The sequence below is a fragment of the Podarcis pityusensis genome (genome assembly GCF_964106645.2).
Source record: "Podarcis pityusensis genome assembly, chromosome: 2".
Lineage (NCBI taxonomy): Eukaryota > Metazoa > Chordata > Lepidosauria > Squamata > Lacertidae > Podarcis > Podarcis pityusensis.
Window position 1 is genome coordinate 6,005,834 of NC_138029.1, and position 18,497 is coordinate 6,024,330.

The 18,497-nt window shown below is 43.5% G+C and overlaps 1 protein-coding gene and 1 long non-coding RNA gene across 3 annotated transcripts in view; both read right to left on the reverse strand.

Annotated features, from left to right (window-relative positions):
* Positions 1-9,007, reverse strand: part of DCTN2 (dynactin subunit 2) — a 40,391-nt gene extending 31,384 nt beyond the window's left edge. The window contains exons 1-2 of one of the 2 annotated variants that reach the window (XM_080990268.1): positions 8,850-9,007; positions 6,908-6,976 (exon numbers count right to left, since the gene is read on the reverse strand). In XM_080990268.1, coding sequence (XP_080846394.1) covers positions 6,908-6,976; positions 8,850-8,885 — 105 coding nt within the window. In that variant the 5' untranslated portion in view covers positions 8,886-9,007. Of the gene's footprint in view, positions 1-4,689; positions 4,713-6,907; positions 6,977-8,849 lie in introns of those variants that run through there. The other variant, XM_080990269.1, reaches the window with a different exon arrangement.
* LOC308468647 lies at positions 2,014-4,683 on the reverse strand. Its single transcript, XR_013981768.1, has 2 exons — positions 4,219-4,683; positions 2,014-2,192 (listed from the first exon to the last, which is right to left on the reverse strand). It is a non-coding gene; the product is annotated as an uncharacterized lncRNA (long non-coding RNA).
* Positions 9,008-18,497: the final 9,490 nt, after the last annotated feature.

An 18,497-nucleotide genomic window follows, 5' to 3' on the forward strand; every position in this document is an offset into this window, starting at 1 on the left:
TCCAACTCCCAACAGCTTCAGCCAGAATGTCCAACAGTCAGGGGTGATGGAAGATGGAGTCCAACAACTCCTGAAGGTCCACCAGTTCCTCACCCCTTCCCTTCTTGTAGATTCAAAAGGGACCCCAAAGGCCATCTAGTCCAATCCCTGCAATACAGGAATCTCAACACATGGTTCCCATCCAATCTGAAACCATATTGGAACTTGCTTAGCTTTGCAGATGTGCTAGCAGTTTTATTCCTGCCCCAATGATCGCCCTCCCAACTCATGAAGGGGAATTGGAACAGTGACAGGGCAGCAGAGCTAGAACACGCTTCCCTGCTTTTATGTGTTTACTTCACACACATAAATAATGCCTTCCCACACACATCTTTGTACCCCTCAATTACCTTTACCTTTAACCTGCCACCATTCCCCTCCCTGGCGAAACAACTTTCATGCAGTATAAATTCCAGCCCAATATGGGGTTTAAAAATCAAGTGCAGTTTTAGTTAGTGCAAAGCACATGATGCTATGTAAAAAAGGTGCAAGTTTCCTTAAACAGCTATGTTAATTATTCACGCTAAATATGGAATCTTAATTTGATATGGTGCAAGATTAGCAAGATTCTGAATCCTATGCAGAAAACCACATGTTCCAACCATAAGGGCAGGGTCAAAATGTTATATTTTTGGAATAGGTAGCCACTAGTATCAAATGTTTAGGCACCCAGGTGCTGGGGATTTATGTCAAGACTACGTAAGGGAACTGGTGCCTCAACTGGTCCCCTCAGCTAGCACTGCCAAAGTAATGTATTATTCAAACCCTCCTCCCTCACCCTCCCCTCCCCACAGCCAGTTACTATGAGTTACTATGTACCTCATGCAATTCCTCTCAGGAGTATTGCAAGCTTAGAAGGAAGCACAGCTTCTGTGCAGCCCACAGCAAAGCATTTAAGGGCAAACAATACCAGGTTGCGTGGCTGGTTTTCACAGGGAGATAGGACAAAATGCTAAAACACAAACCATGACTGCTGGAGTTCAGCATCTATTTACTAGTATCCCTCCTTGACAGAGAGGGTGGGTACTACAGAAAGCCACAAACCAAACATTTTCTGGATATGAAAGAGGAGAATCACATCCAAGACTCAAATATGAGCAGCCATCACATCTCAAACATCTTGTCTATGAATCAGCATTGATGGAGAAGCATTTCCACAAACTGCAAGGGTGGACATGATAGAGGCTCTTAAAAGTACAACTGATGCAGAAGAAAGATTTTTCTTCTCCCCCCTTTTCACAATACTAGAATTTGGGGTCACCCACTGAAACTGGTTGGTAGTAGGACCAAGAAAGACAAGAGGAAGTAATTGGTGTGTGGGTGTGTGGGTGTGAAGTTATAATTCCCTGCTGCTGAACAGCTCCCACACAGTGTGTAATTTAACAGATGGAATTCATAACCACAAGAAATGGTAATGGCCATGGCCTTAAGATGCCTTGTAAGGGTATGCTAAATTCTTCAAAGATAAGTCTATCAAGGGAGGTTAGGCATAATAATTAAATAGACTCTCCATTATCAGAAACTGCATAGGCTACATAGGCCAACAATTCCATGCCCCATTTTTAAGCTTCCTAGAAGCAAATGGCCATCCATAGCTGGAAACAGCATGATAGACTAGATCAGTGATGGGAAACTGGTGGCTTTCCCACCAGGTGATGGACTTCAGGGGTGGGAGCTGTCCATCAGCACCAGCCAACATGGCCAATAGCCAGTGATGGTGGGAGCTGTAGACCAGCACTATCTGGAGAACCTTAGGCTTTTCACTTGATGAATGTAAAACAATGACCCAAGTTCATCTGGTCTAGTGTTGCCTACTGCAACCTTTCCCTTTCTGATGCCATCTAGATGCTTTCGAATACAAGTCCTAGCCAGCATGGTCAGCAATCATGGGAGTTGTAGTCCAAAGCATCTGGAGGGCACCAGGTGGGGAAGGCTCTCCAGGGTCTCAGGAAAAGAAGAATCTTACTCAGGGCAAGTACCAGAATTTCTTTAATTGGACCTGCAGGAACAGAACCTGAGACCATCTTGCAGTGCTACCATTGAACTATGATCCCTCTTCTGAAAAGCCACATGGAAGACAAAGGCTGGCAAACAAAAATTCTGCCTCAAACTCATCGTGCTTTGCATTTTTAGCCTGCATCCGCAGCATTTCCCTAGAAAGAAAATGCAATGTATCATTTTCCAGCCTTAATTTTTTATAAAAAAACTCACCTTTCCTCTAAAAAGGTTAGGGTGTCAGAATTAGGAGTACAGGCAACTCCCAATTTGTGCAGGGGTTACGTTCCAAGGTTAGAGACGCGGGTGGCGCTGTGGGTAAAACCTCAGTGCCTAGGACTTGCCGATCGCATGGTCGGCGGTTTGAATCCCCGCGGCGGGGTGAGTTCCCGTCTTTTGGTCCCAGCTCCTGCCCACCTAGCAGTTCAAAAGCACCCTTAAGTGCAAGTAGATAAATAGGTACCGCTTTATAGCGGGAAGGTAAACAGCGTTTCCGTGCGCTGCGCTGGTGCTGGCTCGCCAGAGCAGCTTCGTCACGCTGGCCACGTGACCCGGAAGTGTCTTCGGACAGCGCTGGCTCCCGGCCTCTTAAGCGAGATGAGCACGCAACCCCAGAGTCAGTCACGACTGGCCCGTACGGGCAGGGGTACCTTTACCTTTACCTTTTACGTTCCAAGGTACCACACATTTAAATGAAATTGTGTATATTTGAAACACCATTGAGGAACCCTGCAAAGACCCCCTTCCAACACTGCCCCACCCCGCCCCTTTTTGTGACGTTTTCAGGTCACTTCTGGGTTCGGCATGATACATAGTTGCACACATATTGAACACGCATGAATGGGGAGTTGTCTGTATTTCATTGCATCCAGTATGGCACATGTTCTTAATAATAGGGGGGGCCCAAATGACAAGATGACTTTACTGCAGATGTGGCCAACCACATTCAAAATAGTGATGCACTGCTTGGAAGGATGCCCACAACCATTGGGGGATGCAACTGCACTGGGAGACATGCTTAAATAACCTGAATATGTTGCTTTCTGGACTATGGCAAGCCATTATTGTGCATCCACTGCCATATCCAGGAGCCTGCTTTGTGCACATTAGTGTAAACACTTTTGGGGGGTCATTTGAAATGATGTGTCAGAAGCCACCCCCTTCCCATGATAGTGGAGGTACATGACTGGATTGCTGAAGTCTGAGAGACAACATGTGCACACACTGCAAGAAACTACCACATACTCAAAAGGCTGCACAAAACTAGGAATAGGCCAATCCAGTCCCTTAATTCTAAGCAGACACTTTAAGCGCTCTTCCAAGAATCTGGGCAGCGGTTTCTTAAACATGAAACTAAGTCCAATTCTGACACTTGGGCTGCTTTCTCCTGGTTCCTTCATGTACAGCCACAGCTGCATGGGGGCTGTTTTTCCATTATGTCCAATTTGAACTCAAGCCAAAAGATGGGTGTCCATCACTCATTTTAAATCAGATGGCTGTGGACTGCAATTCTGAGCATTATCATATGGATCTAAGTGACCCTGAAATCAATGGGAGTGATTTCCAAAGTTCACAGGACAAGGAACCCAGAAGCTATAATTATAATATTTAGATTTCAAATAAGAATTAAGCTACTGGATAACTATTCCTCCCCATTCTGATGCACATCCAAGGAAAGTCATACTAGTGAGTCTATGTGCTGCTTTCATGGAAATGGTCTCAGACCTCAAACAGCTTGAGAGCTACTACTTGAAATGGCTGAAAATCATTGCAGCAGAAAAAGTCCAGGATTCACAGGAATATGGATACTTGGCCCATCTAGTCCAGCATCCTGTTCTCACAGGTGACATGCAGATGCTTGGGGGAAGCCTGCAAGCAGAGCATGAGCACAATGGCCCCTCTCCCTACCTGTGTTGGCACACCTGACCACTAGGGTCATGACGGTTGGCAATGACCGATGGTGGAGACCATGCACAACTGCCAATGTTGGTTCACAGGCTGGGGGAGAAAAAGTCTCGACCCACCAGGCCAAAAACTTTCTCACACCCCTGTCCAAGGAACTAAGGAGCAGTAACGCATGGGAGTATCCTATTTCATCTTTACTTTCTGAGATAGATCAGCCTAAAAGAGAGAAACTGGTCCAAAGTCACCCAGCAAGCTTCCTGGCTGAGTCAAGTTCCTTACCTCTAGTCCAGGGGTCAGAATCCTTTTTCAGCTGTGAGCCGGTCCACCGTCCCTCAGACCATTTGGTTGGCCGGACTATATTGGGGGCGGGTGGGAATGAATGAATTCCTATGCCCCACAAATAACCCAGAGGTGCATTTTAAATAAAAGCACACATTCTACTCATGTAAAAACACCAGGCAGGCCCCACAAATAACCCAGAGATGCATTTTAAATAAAAGGGCACATTCTACTCATGTAAAAACACGCTGATTCCCGGACCGTCTGTGGGCCTACCCCAGTCTGAGGCTGCCTACCCCTGCTCTAGTCTAACTCACTACACTTCATTGTTACAAGTAATTTTAATTTTTTATGGGCCATTTTTCTCAAGTTTATTTTGCTCTCTTAAGTTTGGTAATCCAACACAAGATTTTGAATCTTTATTCTGTCCTATTGCAAATAAAGGGACGGAAGACAAGACCTGGAACATACCAGCATGGAGATGCCACTGCTGAACTGACCCTTGCAAAGTTCAGACCAAATAATGACGATCAGTCAGCCCAGCTAGTTAGTTGTGACAAATCCAGTCTGTTGTGACAAATCATTCAATGCCAATTTAGGAGAGAGGGAAGCATTTTCTTTACTATGGAAAGCTTAGAGCAGAATTACTTGTTGAAGAAGGAAAGTGGCAGCAAGTGAAAGGTTAAGCACCTGCACACCACCCACTGCTTCTCCGCAGCAAATACACACACACACACACACACACACACACTCCACTTTGTACCTTGGTGAAAAACCCAGAATTGTGACTCTGATGCTACAGCACTACCCCAAAACAGCTGGAAGGACATACCAGTTTTCAAAGGCTGCTGTTCAGATATTGCTTTCTCCTTAGCCATGAAATCCAGAAGCTCCCCGCTACCCCTGCACAAAACACCCCTTTTGTCAAATGAAAGCTGAGATTATTTTCCTTAGGCTTTTCTCAGAATAACCAAATTTCATGTTGCTTCATATTATCTGTAGCCAAACAAGCCACTCTATACAACTACAGTTGCAACAATCCAATTGTGTTTAAAACTAGGGACAAACAGCCTCACCCATAAAACACACTTTTGCCCATCCTTATGCAAACACTGTAGCTAAACTATGATGGATTCAGATCTTGGTAGAAATTCTACTAAAGACCACAATGTAGCATAGGTGCTGTTCACTGCTCATCTGGACTGAGCAAAGATTGATCCAGGTGAGTAAACAAAGAGAAGCACCCACCTATTGCTCCAGCCGATACAGCACCCAGCCATCTCACATTCTCAGAAAATTAAGAAGAGCAAATACTGTAAATGAAATTAAAGTCTACACAAATGGGGGTGGACATAACGTATAGGCATGGCAGCAACAGTCTGATGCTATTGCTGGTTAACTGTAAGAAATGCTGGAAACACTTTTCATTATAGATTTCATCAGAGATTGATTGGTGCTAAAATAGAATTGTTACCGATGGAAGAAGCACCAAGAGATGTACGCATCACAAGAGAACTAATGTTCAAGGAACACTCACAGCACAACTCTATACATGTCTACTCAGGAATATATCCTACTGAGCTCAATGGGACTTCTAGATCCTCTTTTAAAGTCATCCAAGTTGATGACTATCACTGTTTCTTTGGAATGACATACTTGTGCCTATTTTCTCAGCTCTGGACAGAGCCCTGATTCCAAAACATCTGGTGTTTGCTCCTGAAATCCGAAATATTTTCCAGCCATGAACATGCAAAAAGATTTATCCCCCAATATACATGTGAAAACAGCCTAGCTTATACCACTTGCAAAACCAAACCTCACTCCTGGCAACATTGTTGGGTACAAAAGTCTAGAACTAGACTGTCAGGATTTAAGGTTAGTTTGCCATTTCTAATTTTAGATACCAAACTGATGTTGATATATGAACAAAGGGGGCACAATTCATCTATCACTCTCTTACAAGCAATTAATGTATTTTTCTGTATCTCCTGAAATCCATTTTCCTGGACCAGGGCTGTCACCATAGCATACAGTTGTTAATACCCTATATTCATTTCAGCAAGGGTCCCATAAAAGAGTTGCTATTTAAAATTAATGAATGCCTCCAGCATATGGTTTTTGACCAAAATCTTCAAGATTACTTCAGGAGGGCTTTGCACTCTGAAGATAAAGGCATCCAATTTCATGTATTTTGTCAAAGGCAAACACAGCTCTTTCCTGGCAAGCAGGAAAGTTCAAAAGCTTTCAAATCTTCAACTTTTCTACTAATAATTTAAACATCTAATCTCAATTTAAAGGAATGTTATTAAGGAGCAGCACAAGCCCTCCTTAGATATCCATAGTTTAGAAATATTTTGTAGAATCCGATTAAGAGGAAATTATTGTCACTGGGGTGGACAGATGTTCACAAAATTCATTATTTTTTTGGAGCTGCTGAATGCTTTCCACCTTATTTAACCTTAAGAATGATTTAGCTATCCAGATCCTTTTAAAAAAAGATTTAAGCTACCAAATTCTATCACATACCCACCCCATACACCCTTTCACCCAGTCAAATCCACAGCAGCATTAAGTAGCACAAGTCACTTTGGTCAAAAGAAACATTTGGAGATGGTTTGGGGGCTTGGCACACCCACATAACACAACCAGAACACTACTGAAGACATGAATAAGTGTCACATGATCTTACCGCATCAAACTCCGCTTGATCGTCTTCTGGGAGATCACTTGTTTCATAAACATCAGGCTCATTCCTGGCCTGGAAAACACAAAGATAATCCAGTAAGGCCAGAGACAAAGAGACAGAAGGTCAGAACAGACCCAAAAGTGTCCTAGGCAATGATATGCCCTCAAAGCAGGAATGAATAAACTCTCATCATCCAGACAATCAGAGAACAGAAGTAAACAAGTAAATCCACAAAAGTCACAAACATTGGTACTAGCCCACCGGCCCTTAACTTAAAAGAACATCTATTGCCTAAAACTGTAGATTTCAAAACTTCTATCTTAAGGGAATCCTTTCACTGTGGACACATCTTTTGAGGATGGCTGGAGAACATGCTAGGATGAACACTCAGCTCATTCGAGAAGCTGGTCAAGCCTGTCTGAACTTTGAGAAGGTCCTAAAGCACATTAAACACTGCTTTCTTCCTTTCTAGGGAATAATGGTAGTGGTGGTAAAGTTCTCATTATAGGATACCTGTCTACTACTACAGAACTTACTACTAAGGAACCTGATTAGCCCACATTAAACCCCAGGGGTGAGCACATATCAATCTCTGATGGGTGTCACTAGAATATAACCTTACTGTACAAAGGTAAGAATCATACCAATTGCTCCGACAACTTTTGCATCTGGACACGCAGCCCCTGAAATGTTCCCCACAAAGAATGTGGCTCTCCGGTTAAAAAAGGTTCCCCACAATATAAAATAGAAGAAAATGGATGGGGCATGTATAGATAGGATATATTGCTCTTTACATGGGACCTCAAGTCATGCCACTGTCCTTCCTGAACAACTGAGCTGCTCTATCACACACTCCATAGAATGTTTGGGGAAAGAACCAATTGCTTGGCCAAAACACAAAACTATCGTGAATAATGTTCTAAATTCCCAGGGTACAGCATCCCTAACTGAATAAAAACACAACTGTCCGGGCATCAGCAAGAAGCAGTTCAGCAACTAATCACAGGCCCCCATCTACTAACCCTTTATTGAATGTGGCCAGTGCTCCTACGTGGGTAACACTGCAAGGCAAAATGATGCTCAAATGCTAACAGTTACAAGCTTACAGAAATTGGGTAATGGGTGAATGCACCCAAGTTTCCCTCAAAGGATGTGGAGACCACCAACCTTAGGAAGCTATTTGGCTGTGGATAAAATCCACAAGGAAATCCACATCCCAATGAAAGTGGGGAAAACGAATGGGGGTGCTTTTGGAGGGGTGATGGCTAACTTGGGCTAGGCTTCCCCATGGCTCATCAGTAGAGCACCTGCTTTGCCTGTTCACATCCCTGTCTGACATCCTGGACAGCCACTGCCAGTCAGTGTAGGAACTACTGTACAAGATGGACCAACCGCCTGACTCAGCACTGTATGTATTGGTTTGTTTTTATTTTGTAAACTGCCCTGTGATCCTCGAATGAAGGGTGGTGTGTGTGTGTCTGCGTGTGTGTTTTTTTTAAGGCAGCTTCCTATGAGATTTGTCACAACCTCTCGCGGCTGAGGAGAAAGGCACTCTGCACATCCTCTGGAACACTACCGTGAACCACCCTGGGATCTTCGAATGTAGATACAAACATACATATAAATATAATAAGAATGATTATTATTCATTACACCACGTGTTCTTTTGATAAGAGTCACAGCCTTAGCGCTATTTCGGCTCCCACTCAGGATCCAGGCTCCTCCCGCCCCCGGCAGTTTCCTCCCTTGCTCCCTGCAGGGCAGACCCCACCCCCGCCCCGTCCCCAGGCTGCCGCCGCCGGCGCCCCAACCGCCTCACGAAACAAAGCGAAGCGAGGCGGCCCCACCCGCCGCCTTCTTCTTCTCCTCCGCCCTCCTCTGCCCTGGCCCGGAACCTTCCTCGCCCCCCCCACCCCGCACCCCGCTCCCTTCCTCGCACACTCACAATGCCGGGCAGGTCCGCGTACTTGGGGTCGGCCATGGCCAGGGAGAGGGATGGGCAGAATCCGCCTAGGCCGGGCGGTGGTGGGGGTGGGGAAGGAAGAAAACCCAAATATCGCGAGAACAGCCCCCCCAAAAAAACCCCACCTCCGAGTATTGTATAGTACAAAGGAAGAATGAGGTAAGTCGTTCGGCCGCGCAGTGCCTTCTGGGAGTTGTAGTCGCCAAAGGAGATGCGGAATAGGCGTGTTGCTAGGGGACGGAAAATGTACGCCGCTGCTATTATTCTCGACGTTTGCTGACAACTGATAACGCAAAACGAGGGTTTTAATTAAAAAAAAAAAAATCAAATTTATGTTTTCCTTTCGGCCCTCGCAGGTATTCAGGGAGCCTCACAAGAAAGCGACCCCTCCGCAGCGACGCGGGGAGCGTGAGCCGTTTGGCTGCCCTCAAGGGGCCCCGACTCTGCTCTTCAAGGGCGTGCGAGAGGCCGTGAGGCCCCAAGGTCTGCCACGGCTTCCAGAACTGTATAGTAGACCATTACACTTTCCCCGCTCCCCATTCCGCCACAGGTTTTTTTTTTCCTTTCAAAAGAAAAGATTCCCTGTGGTCATTGAGCACACTCATACCCTCCAACATTTCTCCAAAGAAAATAGGGATGTCCTAAGGAAAAGCGAGACATTCTGAGATCACATCAGAAACCTGTAAATCTGGGACTGTCCCTAGAAAATAGGGACACTTGGAGGGTCTGCACCTTCAGCTGTTTTGGGGTCGTTGTTCCCCGATTTCATACTTTTGCCAAACCTGAGGTTCCCTGAGCCTACTTATGCATGGATGAGGACGATGCTCTGCACTTGTAGAATGAGTTTGCTTTTTAGTACATAAAAGCAGTCCTTTTTCCTTAAAAAATGTTTAGGGGTACTCTCATTTTGACTCAAGAAAATCACCATTTTATAGGAAGAATAAACACAGGATATGGACAAAAGTACAAAGATTCACAAAATGTTTAGGGGTATGCGTCCCCCCAGAAAAAAAGCACTACATGAAAGATTCTTAGTCCTCCGCATGTGGACTTAGGTACACAGTTATTTAACAGGGATGAATGACTTGGGACACCCCAAGCCTTTTAATAAAGTATTCTTTATATCAATTATCAATTATTTATCAACTCAGGAATATACCCTTTTTGTGCCTTTTACTGATACCAGCAGACACAATTGCCAACAGTAATATCAGAATAATGTGATTTAGCTAATTCTGTAAATAAGCAGCATTTATGTCAATAGGAATTAAGGATGCCTAAATTTCTCCAGATTTATGGCTGTGATATCCATTGAGGTCATAATATAGCCTGGACCACTAATAAAATGTAATACGTATAGAATTAAGACCCAATCCACATGCATCTATTTAAAAGTAGGAGTTTCACTTACTTCAGTGGATCTTATCTGCACATAAGATTGCTTAAAACCCTAGGTGGCAACTAATTTTTAACAGAGCCAGAGGAGCCAGCAATATTGGCTCCATTCATTGATTGCTCCAATAAGTGGAAACACAGCAAATGCCTATTTAATCTTCTTCTGCAGCTTTGGCACGGGGCAGCCAAACTGTGGCCCTCAAGCCACATGGGGTTGAAATAAAAAAATTAAGGTGTTATATATAAATATATAATAAATGTTCATAAATGTACCAAGCAAACATGTACATAAATATATAAACCACATGTCTCAAGCAGCACAGGAAAAAAGCCCTAGAACCATTTTGACTGCCGAACTGACCAAATGATTTCTCTGCAAGGTCGAAGGAAAATGGAAATGCCTCCCCATTGTCTTTTCATTCACAAATCCTGTCTGAAGGGTATGTCTGTGTATGAATAGGGTGAGCCTGTGACCTGGCTCAGGAACTAAGTATTTATCATTACAAAAGACTGGCCAGGCTCCCCAGGAAATCCAATCAAGTAAGCATTAGCAGGTAACCTGCCAGACAGGAGATAAACAACGCACTCAGATTTCTGTTGTAGACTGCCTTTTCTGTGATGTAGGTATGGTGTCTCTGGGGGTGGGCTTGGACTCCAGGGCTGACAATTTAAAATGTCTATATAAGGGTGAACACACCTTGGTTCTGGGTCCTCCTCCTTTCCTGCTTGTGAGGGGAGCACCCTGTTGCAACAGTTCAATAAAGATCAGGCTTACTAGCTGCTTTGCTTCTCAATATTCTCTGGTTGGCCTCTGTTATTTTCTCCGACCGATGGAGAACCTGCAAAGGACTCTTAAGGGCTCTTGTGTCTCCCTTAAGGGAATAAGGGCAGATTTACGTTTATTACAGGGTCAACAGCTTACACTCTTCAGGTCTCTAGCAAGCACAATCTGTGCCCCCCAGCCTGCTGGGTACAGAGGTAAAGGAAGGAATGTCAGAAAGAAAGAGAAAGAGATTGCCTATTCAATTTGGTTCCGCTTCTACCCGCTACTGTCTTCAGTCGCACCCACAATCAACATGCAGCCCCAACAAGTTACCTCTGAGGCAACAACAAAAAAGGTTGTCCACCACTGATTCAATATTCAGCTCAGCAATTCATTCAAAAAATGAAGCCAAGACTGAGCTCTTAGAAAGTTGAAGTTACAGCCACACCATACATTTGAAGCACATCTTTCCCCAAAGAACCCTGGGAACTGTAGTTTTCTAAGGGCACTGTAGTTCTGTGAGTAGTAAATTGTGGTTCCCAGGATTTAATCATTTTTGCAGAAAGCCATTTGCTTTAAATGTATGGCGTGGCAATAAGGGATGGTATTCTTGTGATAGGTATACTGCTACTCAGTATTCCTCAACAGGACTGGAGGACAGGCTGGTGAGTGCAATGTGTCATCCATCCTTCATTTTATATGTCTTTCCTCATTTTGTCCTTCAGTTCTGGTTTGCTGATAGTCAAGAAATAATGCAAGACTAATCCTTTTAAGATGGCTTATAACAACATATGATACTTGCACCTTTTTCTCTTGGTGTATGCGCATTGTTAATTATTCATTATGACTTTTTATTAGATCTGTGCATCTAATACTTTCAAGCATTTTTTTCTTGTAAATATCAGATACATTAATATGTTTGAATGTTGAATGTGTAATTGTATAATGGATAAAACAAACACCATGAGCTGGATAAGTGTTTAAAGGTTATTGTATTTGTATTTTAAAAAACCATTAAAATTTTGTTTTTTTAAAAAAATATAAGTAATACGGGGTTTGTGTGTTGAAATTAAATCAAATTACCAGAGCTTGCCAGATAAACAAAGCCTGAAGTTACATATTTCACAACAGATCCCATAAAATACTGAGCATGCTTTATCTGGAAGTAAGCTTCACTGAACTCAATGGAACTCACTTCTGTGTAAACATTGATGGAATCACATTGTAAGCAAAAATATTATCTCTCCTGGAACCTGCAAGGCTCTAATTATTTTAACTATACTTTAAAGTCTTAAATTTAAAACAGAATATAAAGAGGAAGAAATATATCCTCAAGAAACATTTTGGACAGCTGGCCACAAATTTGATCCTGGTATCAAATACATGAGCAAAAAACCTTTGAGAACAAAAAAAAAAACTCCCCATCATGGATTAGGAGTTGTTTGTTTTTATTGCCTCCTTGTTTCTGATTCCCATCCCCTTTCTTGTAGCATCTCTTTAACTATATTTCTACAATACTGAGGACTCTCTCCCCTCATTATTCTCACAACAGCCCCGCAAGGTTGGTTAGTCTAAGAGATGGTGCCCAAGGTCGCTGAGGGAACTTGATAGCTTAGTAGGGGTTCTGCCCAATCTTAGTCCATCACCACACTGGCTCTCAATGCACCTTTTTTCCTTCTGTGAATTATTGGAGAGAATGACATAACTGCTACTGACATAACTGTGGTAAAACATACACAGCACATCCTATGAATTGCCTTGTTGGTTCAGATCAAGGACCGTTTAATCCAGCCTCCTGCTTCCCAGCAGCAGCCCAGACAGGTGCCTCTGGGAAATTGACAAGCAGGGCATGGGCCTGACCTCCCTTATCCTCACCCGCTCCTTTTTAAAGCTTCATTCAGCTCAGCTCATCTGGAAGGAAAGGAATCTACTTTGCAAGTCAGTGCAGCTGCTGCACTCTTGTCTTGCTTGGGGCCTGATGCAAGAAGTGACTGCACTTCTGGTACTGCTTCCCCCACATGTCAGCCTCAATTTGATTTCTGCAGTTTTTGCTGCGTCTGTCCAATTGGCCCCCCGTTTCCTGGAAGAGTAAGCAATGTTGATGATTCAAAGGTTTTACCAGATATATCTCCCCTGGGCCAGGGCATTATTCAGAGGCTTAGAGAAGGCAAATATGGGGGTGGCATATGCATCTCAGATTGTGTATGGAGAAGGGTGGTAGAGCACCTGCTTTGAATGCAGAAGGTTCAAACTCCAACATGTCAAAGTAGGACTGTCTGAACTTCTGGAGTGGCTCTGCCAGCCAATGTAGTTACAATACTGAGCTAGATGGATCAGTGATCTAACTATAAGGCAGTTTCCTATGTTCCTGACAGAGGACGACTGCGCTCTATACATGTATCTGATACCAATAAAGGATTAAACATATATTAGAACTATGAGCCAGCAGAAGATCAAACTCTAAAAGTCATGTCAAGGGTCCACAGAAACTGCAGGCCAGCACACAGAGTTTGATCCGGTGCCTTTTTCTGCATGAATTGACTATGCTTTGGTTCTCATATTGTTTCAGAAAGGGTGGATTTGAAAAACTCCGCTTTAAATGCAAACCAAATTTCTCCCTCAACTAAAGTTGGTCTGGAGCTCTTACACAACAAACTTGTGCTGCCGCCACCACAAGTAGAAAGCAGAGTCTGTAAACTGCCACCATTTTAGAAGGCCTTCTTAGGAGATCTTGCCTGAGGGCACCCTAAAATTTGAAGCCAGCATTGGTTGTAAACAAATAGGACATGGGCACACATTAAATAGGCAACAGTAGTCCCATGAACATCCATTGGGGGGGATGTAGCTGACCACAACCCCCAGATTTCCACCTTCCATTGGTAGAACCTGAGATATGAGGTGACATGTACTGTACAGATATTTATCTTTTCCGGCATATAATTTGGATAAGAAAATAGGCTTCCAGGTGGAAAAGTCAAAATTAGAAACAGAACTGCTAGAACCCAAAACTAAGAATTTGTCAAGAATGTATAACTTGCTGTTGAAATGGAATACTCAGGATGAAACGGTGAAATCTGCTATGATTAAATGGGCACAAGATGTTGGACATAATATTATGTTTGCTGACTGGGAACAGTTATGGACCACAGGTATGAAGTTTACAGCATGTAATGCCTTAAGAGAGAATATTATGAAAATGATATACAGGTGGTACATGACCCCAGTCAAGCTTGCAAAAATCTATCATTTGCCCGATAATAAATGTTGGAAATGTAAAGAAACTGAAGGTACATTTTTTCACCTTTGGTGGACGTGCCCAAAGATCAAGGCTTTCTGGGAAATGATATATAATGAATTGAAAAAGGTATTTAAATATACCTTTCCGAAGAAACCAGAGGCCTTTCTTCTGGGCATTGTCGGCCAATTGGTGCCAAAGAAGGATAGAACTTTTTTTATGTATGCAACAACAGCAGCAAGAATACTCATCGCAAAGTATTGGAAGACACAAGATCTACCCACTCTGGAAGAATGGCAGATGAAGGTGATTGACTACATGGAACTGGCGGAAATGACTGGCAGAATCTGAGACCAGAGAGAAGAGACGGTGAAAGAAGACTGGAAGAAATTTAAAGACTATTTACAGAAATATTGTAAAATTAAGGAATCTTAGAAGGATGTTGGATAGAAACTAAGGGTTTTTTTAGCTGTAATGCTTTAAGAGATATGAAAAAAGGTTTGCAACTGGGTAATTTCAATGGTAAGGATTTGCTGAATCAACAAATTGAACTGGAATACAAAAAAGGGAGGTATGAGGAGGTCCGGGGAAATAAGTATAAGGAAGATAGGTTATGGAAATTTAATGTCCTTTTAATTGTTTTATTTGGTATGTGTTCTTTTATTTTTTACTTCTTTGGTTATATTTTTAAAAAAACTTTATTCTTTTTCTTTTTGCATTCTGTACTTTTTGTATTTTTTTTTGGAAACTTTAATAAATATCATTTAAAAAAAAAAAGATATTTATCTTTTCCTCCAAGAAACTACCCACCTCCATCCTTTTAGTGTTTTATTTTGCCCCTCCCCCAAAATAACCACAGACACCCATGAGTAGTTCTGAGAAAGGGGAGTCCTTCAGAACCACCATAATTATAGATCTCATGGGTCAAAACCCTTCTGAGCAGAGGGCTGAAGAGGTTGGGTGCAAAGGCAAACACAAATATATACCAAGTAATAGCCATTGGACCAAATAGCTCACTACTGTGTACACCAGGAAAGCAGAATCTGTGGCTCCTGCTGTTGAGAATCCAGCTACCATCATCCCCAGCCAGCGTGGCCCAACGGTCAGGGGCGATGGGAGCTGGAGTCAGTCAAACAGCAACTGGAAGCTCACAATGCCCTGGTCCCTGGTCTACACTGATTCCTTTCCTAGGTTACAGACAGGAATCTTTCCTGATCCTATGCTGGGGAATTAGAAAACTTAGACTTTCTACACCATCAGAATTAGCTGTTTTGTGGGTGCTATATTAGGGACGCAATATTTAATTTAGATAGACAGTGGGTGGATCTAGACAAAGAGAAAAAACACATGCTATTAATAAGTCAGAAATTAAATCGTTAGAACAAAAGAAAAAAACCTATGTAAAAATAACATAGAAAATTTGTTTGCTCTCTGGCGCCATCTGATGTTGCAGGTTTATAATGCATTAAGTGTTGTTTTTTGACAAATGTAGCCGAGTCCACTAGTGTTTAATTTTCCTTTTAAAAAGATAATCCAAAGCAGGATTTACTTTACAAAAAGTGAAATGAAACAAATAAACAAATTTGAAAAAGCAGCCAACAATATGTTCTTATGTTCAGCTCACCCCTTTCACATCTTTTCCTTCCTTGTAGGAAAGGCATTTCAGTCCCCTAGTGGTTTAGTTGCCTTTTCCCGCATTTTTTCTGGTTCTGTGATGTCCATTCTGAGATGGGGTGACCATAACTGTACACAACACAGTTCTGCTTTCCCCATCTCAAAAAAGAAGATATTTATTGTTTCTCCAGCTGCAATCTTGGCCTTCAGGTAGCAAGAACCTGGGAGGCATGAGAATGTGGCCTCTCCCATGGTATTTGTGGAGGCAGTCCTGGTTTGGGTTGTTTGGGTGCTTTGGAAAAATGAAAAATCACATGAGCAAGTATAATGCATGTCATCTAGCATTTAGGTGGATGACATCTTCAATCAGACTGACATTTATTTTAACCTGGGGTGATTTCAGACCATTGCTATTGTCAAGTGGGATTCAATCGTGCGCCAACAAATTCAAGATGCGCAATTAAAGCTGATTTGGCGCTATTACACAACAAACTGGCTTCCTTCCAAAATCAACCTTTTCGTGATTAGGAAAAGTGACGGGGAAATGCACTGGAAAATGTGGGATAATATTTGTTTGACACAGTGTCGTCTGTCCTCCCTGCAAACAGAATGAATGCACAATAAATAGGCAATGACATCTAACGTCCCCACAAACTTTGTGCAAACAAATCAGGATGAATGCTTGAAGAACAGAATGCCTGGAACTGACTCTGGCCTCAGCCTGAGGTCATGTGAGGAGGGGCCCAGAGCTCAATCAATGGAAAAACACCTGCTTTGCATGAGGAAGGTCTCAGATTCGATCCCTGGCATCTCCAGTTTAGAAAAGGATCATGTAGAAGATGAGGGGAAATATTTGTCTGTGACAGACTTAGGAAAGCTGCTGCCAGCAATGAAGACACCACTGGTCCAAATGAACAAATAGCCTGATCTGTTACTAAGCAGCTGCCTCTATTCCTATGGACTATGGAGTGATAATAAACAAAGGGCATCTGAATGCATGCTAAATGTTTTTTTCCCTTCTCAGCAGTGAATAATCATAGCCAGTGCCAACATAGTAGGCATTAGGGCAGTGCAGAGTGCTTTTTGAGGCATGGGGTCTAAATTAAATGAAAGAGTGCCTAGGAAAAGGGTGCAGATCCTCACTTTCTTGTTGTTGTTGTTGTTTAGTCGTTTAGTCGTGTCCGACTCTTCGTGGCCCCCTGGACCAGAGCACGCCAGGCACTTCTGTCTTCCACTGCCTCCCGCAGTTTGGTCAAACTCATGCTGGTAGCTTCGAGAACACTGTCCAACCATCTCGTTCTCTGTCGTCCCCTTCTCCTTGTGCCCTCCATCTTTCCCAGCATCAGGGTCTTTTCCAGGGAGTCTTCTCTTCTCATGAGGTGGCCAAAGTATTGGAGCCTCAGCTTCACGATTTGTCCTTCCAGCGAGCACTCAGGGCTGATTTCCTTCAGAATGGAGAGGTTTGATCTTCTTGCAGTCCATGGAACTCTCAAGAGTCTCCTCCAGCATCAATTCTTCGGCGATCAGCCTTCTTTATGGTCCAGCTTTCACTTCCATACATCACTATTGGGAAAACCATAGCTTTTACTATACACACCTTTGTTGGCAAGGTGATGTCTCTACTTTTTAAGATGCTGTCTAGGTTTGTCATTGCTTTTCTCCCAAGAAGCAGGCATCTTTTAATTTCGTGACTGCTGTCACCATCTGCAGTGATCATGGAGCCCAAGAAAGTAAAATCTCTCACTGCCCCCATTTCTTCCCCTTCTATTTGCCAGGATCCTCACTTTTATTATTTACTAATTCATCCCATTTTTACCATGCTTTGCCTCCCAAAGAAGCCCAGGGTAGTCTCGTAATCTGGGGAACCGGGTTCGCGTCTCCGCTCCTCCACATGCAGCTGCTGGGTGACCTTGGGCCAGTCACACTTCTTTGAAGTCTCTCAGCCCCACTCACCTCACAGAGTGTTTGTTGTGGGGGAGGAAGGGAAAGGAGAATGTTAGCCGCTTTGAGACTCCTGAAGGGGAGTGAAAGGCGGGATATCAAATCCAAACTCCTCTTCTTCTTCTTCTTCTTCTTCTTCTTCTTCTTCTTCTTCTTCTGGGCTGTGTATAAAAGGGAATTTTGGCAGGTGCTGTTTTCTAAACCCAGCAAGCCAAGCAGCACTTGCCCCTTGCCTCCAGGAGTCCAGCCCCCCTTTGCACCAGGTCGGGGTTCAAAAGGAACAAAGCAGCTGGTGCCAGATGCAATTCAAAAGCCGAGGAAGGGGGCAGTGGCTAAGGAAATGTGGGGAACATCACACCCAGCAGCAGAAGGCAGCCCTCCAGTCTTCTCCATCCGGCCCTGGGGACTCTCCCCAGGCCACAGCCCTCCCTGGGGCCCTCCACAACCTGAGTGTTTTTGCCTGGCAGGATTCGGGAATGTGTCTTGCTTGCCTGGATGGAGGTCAGCAGAGACGCAGGCAAAAAAAAATTACATTTGTTGCTCCTCCCGCTTTTGCTTCTGGTCCCGCCCACCCTTGGCATGTGGCTCTCAGAAGGTTTCCCAGAAGGGAATGCAGCCCTTGTTCTGAAAAAGGTTCCACGTCCCGGGCTAGGACCAGCATGTTTGCTTCCACCTTAAGTGA